At 35.9% G+C, this 5,889-nt stretch overlaps 1 protein-coding gene across 1 annotated transcript; it reads right to left on the reverse strand.

Annotated features, from left to right (window-relative positions):
* Window positions 1–372: 372 nt before the first annotated feature.
* On the reverse strand, window positions 373–3,608 carry LOC101262483 (LOB domain-containing protein 4). The gene is made up of 2 exons (XM_004250733.4): window positions 3,189–3,608; window positions 373–957 (listed from the first exon to the last, which is right to left on the reverse strand). The coding sequence occupies exons 1-2, from the start codon at window positions 3,363–3,365 to the stop codon at window positions 619–621; spliced, it is 516 nt and encodes a 171-aa protein (XP_004250781.1). The 5' UTR covers window positions 3,366–3,608; the 3' UTR covers window positions 373–618.
* Window positions 3,609–5,889: the final 2,281 nt, after the last annotated feature.

Consider the following 5,889-nt stretch of genomic DNA (forward strand, 5'->3'; position numbering starts at 1 on the left):
ATAAACGAGAGACATGAAATTAATAGGATGACATGGACTTGTGGAGGAAATTGTTACCTCAAGCTTGAACTAAAAATGAGGGAACTTACTAGTACTATTGGACTGATTTTTGAAACTGGGTAACTATCATAGTTTGGGACTGATTAGGTTGGGAGTAGAGACTCAACTGAATTTACCCAGAGCATGCATGAAGGAATATAAGGAATCGTGTAGGATATGCACAATCATGAAACTAATTAGGAGGGTAAAACTGTACAAAGAAAAAGGCGGAAACTACTAAAATTGATTGTTTCTAATTATAGCAAGGTGATATTTTTTCTGGAACAGACTAAAAAGGAAAAAGTTGTCGCATAAATTAGGACAAAAGGAGTATAAAGTAGTCAACTCAGCATACATAACTACATATACCATAATAGCTCATAATTATATGTGTAGACATTTACAATATGGTTAATGATGATCATCATCATCTCTTGAGGGGTCAGGAAGAGATGTGCTATAAAGACGTATAGTAAGGAAAAGAAGCAGACAATAAAGTAAGACCTTGATGGCAAATATTAGAAAAGACTAGGCAAGCATGCTAGCCAAGCAACTAGCTAATTTATTAAATTCTAGTTACTAGCATGACCATAATGACTCTCCTATATTAGCTTGATCTACCACCATGTCCATGGTAAAAAGGGACATGGTTGGCTGAGTTTGAGTGTGTCGAGACGATGGTGACACGTTTTCTGGTGAGTTCCCGGCTGTACCACCACCAGATATGGACGAGAATTGTCGCATCCTCATGTGTACTACTTCAGCTTGTGCAATTGCCAATTGTGATTGTAGATGGTCAATTTGTTGCTGCAAAGATGATATAGCTCCAACACAACCATAAACTGGATCCCTTACTCTAGCATTAGCCTCATACACCATTGAACTCACCGCATCCCCCCTTTGATGCTCGGGTAACTCCTAAAAAAAAAAGTCACAGGGAGTTCAACATCTACTATCTCAATATAAAAAAAATTAATTATATATCATTAACATTATAATTTTCTATTGAAGATATTTCAGATGTATCAGGCCCACTTATTAGTTAACATGAATGAAACTTTGTTTTCTATATGCAAGTTGCATATTTTTCTAATACTAGTCCCTTCACGTACTATCATGACACTAAGTAGGGCCCCAAACCTTGACAAAACAATAAACACAATAGTGATGTCATGATTACACCAAAAGAATCATGTTTAATTAACCATCAAGAAAAGAGTAAAGCAAAAACCTGAACTTTTAACATGGAATTTCTGTCTTTCAAGTGTGAACTTAAACTTCTCAAAGCAAAGGAAAAAACGCAAGTGATCCAAAGCACTTTTCTAAAATTTTACTTTGGAATAACAAATCTTTGACTATATGCTTATCATTATGTAAACGAGAAATATATTAAAAGAAGACAAATATTAAGACTTTATTTAAAAAAAGAGGTACTTTTCTTTATTCCTCGTCCAATTCTTATCTCCTCAATAAAAATGATTGATCAACTTTTCTTTTTAGTTTGTTTTAAGAAATTACTTATCTTTTAGACATTATTTTAATTTTAACTTTAAATATCACATATTAAAATCATGAGATTAGAGTATATTTTAATATATTTAACATAGATTTTATTTAACATCACAAAATTGAAAAGATTTTTTTAAATAAAATCTGAATCAAGTCATACTAGTAAAAGCGAGTGCAACTATGATTAAATTAAAGGTATGATGTTACCTTAAGGTAATATCAGCGGGGTCTCTGGACCGTTTTAAGCCGTTATAGAGCCAATAATAGAGACTAAATCTTTTTTCCAAAAAATATAATACAGTAATTTAATCGGCGTGTTTAAGTTTTTTTTTATTTTAGTTCTTAGGTGAAATTAGTCAAAATTTTCATACTAGTATATTTGACCTTTCTCTTCAATACTTAAATTTTTAGTGATAGTCATTTAAAAAAATTTACAGTATTATATACACATATAAAAAGACATCTATGCAGTCGTCTGTGTAAGTTTCGTTCTGGTTCCACCATTTTATATTAATTGATATTTTTTTTATTTCGTACGACATTTAAGAAATCATAAATAAGAAAATAATTTAAGAAATCACCTCTTAAGAAATTTATTGAGAATTTTACAGAAAAATGTGAACATTTTCAAAAAGAATTAATCATAAAGAACATATAAAAAAAATTAGTTACACTTTCTTAACATTAGAAATTATTTTTAGTACAATGATAAAAATAACTAGTAATAGTTTAGCATTATAGAATCTAACACTAGTAATAGTACTATGGCAAATATCACATCTAACGTATTGTCTTCCTTTTATAATACTGACCCCTCGGGTACAATTAGGCCTCTGTCTCCTATTTAAAATGCCTACTAATATAATCTAATATAAGTTTGATCTTCGGTAACAAAAAATTATATTAATATGCATGTATTTTTAAAAAGATATAAAATTAATATATGGTCTCCACTTAAGGGCAGGATGCAACTTATTAGTATCATATTCATGTAAATTCAATAATTTTGAGCATATTAATTTATGTAACTTTTTTTATTTTAATTTGTTTGATTTATTTTAATTTGACATGAAGTCTGAATATATAAAGAACATTTTTTATTCTTCTGGTCTAAAATTGAAGATATGTCAAATATATCATAATATAATTTCTTATTCTTATAATCTTAAATATGTCAAGTAAAAAATTAAAATTAAGTAAATGTTAAATAGAAAGTCATTTTTTAAACTGATTAAAATGAAATATGTTAAACAAATTCTTAAAAGATATCCTAAATCTACATATTATCCACTAAATAGTTGCTACTTTGTCCAAATGTCCAAAAGTTTAAATTACACAAATTGACAATTTAAAGATCATTTATACTATAATAGTAGTTTAAATAAAAGAAATGTATCAACTAAGATTGTGATAAAATGATAAATATTTCTTTATTCTTAACTAAAGGTCTCGATTTCAAGTCCTTCTAGGTGCGAAGTCTTCTTTCTTAGAAAGTGTTTTATTCCAACATTGTACTTCCCGACACGACTCCTAATTTAGTCAGGTAAGCTCCAATGTTGTACCGGACAGCGGGTGGGAAATCAAAGATAAATAAAAGGAATGAAGCAACTCAAACTTAAAATTGTAGGCAAGTCTCTGACCTGAAGCATCTTGTTGACATTGCTAGCACCAAAGACCTTATGCACACTTGCAAACTTGTGTGGTTCATCAGCTGGAAAATAAGGAGCAAAAACACAATCTTGTGCACATCTTCTCCTTAGCAACTTACAAGCTGCACATGGAGAAGCTGCACCTTGTTTCCTACCACTCTCCTTCATTTTACCTATTTACACACAACTCTTTTAACTACAACTAGATAATCGACTAGTTATATATAAGTTAATGTAATAATTGAATACCTCCTTTCTAGCTTCATGTACACAAAAGTTTAAACTACCTTAAAAAGTTTTATACTAACTGCCTAGTGACAGTTTTTGCAGGCTGTGTATCTGAAAAGTGTAGTGAGAAATGGAAGCAATTACAATAAAGAAGAGTAAAGGAGAATATTGGTTGAAGGGAATGAGGGAAGTGAGGGATTGGATGTTTAATATAGAAAAACATATGGTGGCAAAAAATCTTTTGTGGGACCTACTAAGATGAAGCTTTAGATTTTGTAGTATTAAAAACATCACTTTTATTTTCTCTATACACATACCTTATTTTCACTTGAGGGGAAGGTGAGGTTCTTTTTGATGATCACTATGTGTGGATTGTGATTTTTCTTTTTTATTCTTCCTTTCTTTCAAATATAGCAATTCAGATAATTAATAAAGTTTGACCTTAATAACAGATAGTATTAAATAAATACTATAAAATAATATTAGTATTTACTGTGTACTAATCCTAGTCCTATTAGGATTAGTACTCCTTCCTATATCTCCTATATATATCTCCCATGTATTCCCTTAACACTTCAATACAATCAATGTTCCTTCATGGTATCAAGAGCCAGAAAACCTAGATCTTCTTTTCTCTAGGTTTTTTTTTTCTCTTTAGGGCACCGATTGTTCCCTCTCTTCTCTTGGGCTGCGGCAGCCATGACAACCGAGGTGGATCCTCTCGATTCACTTCCTTCTGGCGTTAAACTCCTTCTCAGGCATCTTCATGCCCTGATTCCCGATCACCGTTCTTACAGCCCTTGAGGCCAATTACCTTCTCAAATACGTCGATGGAAGCACAGAACCGCCGCCGGCAGTCATCACCGCCACGGACAAATCAGAAAAAAACAGTCCGGACCATGCCGCCTGGAAAGCCGTGGATGGCCAGGTCCGATCATGTTTGATTGCGGTCATCTTTCCCACGGTTCAGAAACACGTCCGATCCTACACAACTGCTTCAGCCATATGGACGGCCCTCGCAACACGCTATGCATCAATTTCCCACTCTCATATTTTTCAATTGCGTGATCGTCTCCACACAATTACCAAAGGCACGAAAACTATGGCGGAGTATTTAGACGAGGTCTCCACCATCATCACAGCCCTCGACACCGTGAACGAAATCATTCTCGAAAAAGATCTCGTCATGTGCGTCGTTCCGGGGCTCCCATCAGCTTACTCCTCCATTAAACAGGCGGTTCGCATCAGTCCAACGCCCGTTGACCTGGCTACTCTCTCCTCGTGGCTAAAAAGTGAAGAAATCAACGTGGATCTGGAGAGCAAACTTCTTCTCTGAGAAGCCGGTGTTATGGAGCCGGCTACCGTCCTCACCGCAAGCCAGAACTATCGCGGGGGGCGTGGTGGCGGCCGGCAGGGGAGCCGCGGCGGCTACGGCAAAAACAGCGGAGGCCGCGGGCGCGGCGGTCGGCAGGGCAGTCGTCCGCCATACGACGGTCAGCAGCACGGCAGCAACAACAGCCTGCACTCCTTCGGCAGCGGCGGCCAGTCATCTTCCAGCGGCGGGAAGGGCACTTACGAGCGGGATCGTCCAACTTGTCAAATCTGTCAGAAAATAGGACACACCACTGTTCATTGCTGGTTTCGGTATGAGGAGAGCCGAAATAGTGATAACCATGTCAATTATGCATCTCAAGCCAGCCCTTCCTCTGAATGGTTGTTGGATACTGGGGCCAACATGCACGTTACTTCTGATCTATCCAAGCTTAAATCTCCAAATCCATATCATGGCTCCAATGTATTACTGTTGGCAACGGTGAGTCCCTTAATATTTGTCACACTGGCACGGGTACCATTAAAAACCCCACCGCTATCTTTCACCTAGGTAACCTTACCCACGCCCCTTCTATTAAAACCAATCTCCTTTCAGTTCACCAATTCACAAAAGACAATAATTTCCCACTCTTGTTCACCTCTAATGATTTTAAGATCCTAGACAATACTACCAAGAGAGTGATTTTTCAAGGCCCCTGTGAGCATGGTCTGTACGTTCTTCCTGGCACAAGTTCGTCTGCCCACCCAGTTTCAGAAAGCGTTCCTGTGGCTCCGGTGGCTCTTTCGGCTGATGGCCACAGTCTGTTGTGGCACAGTCGTCTGGATCATCCGTCTACTCAAATAATAAATTCTTTAATGTCTCAATTAGGTTTTTCTTCCATTCATGTAAACAATTGTGACTCCTGTTCAATTGCTAAATCTCATAAATTACCTTTTACTTTATCTGAGAAGCGTACAACTGCACCTTTTCAACTTATTCATTCTGACCTATGGGGTCCTACTGCTGTTTCTTCATTTGCTGGTTTTCGCTATTATATTTGTTTTGTGGATGATTTTACAAAATACACTTGGTTGTACCCACTAAAACACAAATCACAGGCATACACCACCTTTGTCACTTTTGAAAAAATGG

This window comes from Solanum lycopersicum, chromosome 11, assembly GCF_036512215.1.
Source record: "Solanum lycopersicum chromosome 11, SLM_r2.1".
Lineage (NCBI taxonomy): Eukaryota > Viridiplantae > Streptophyta > Magnoliopsida > Solanales > Solanaceae > Solanum > Solanum lycopersicum.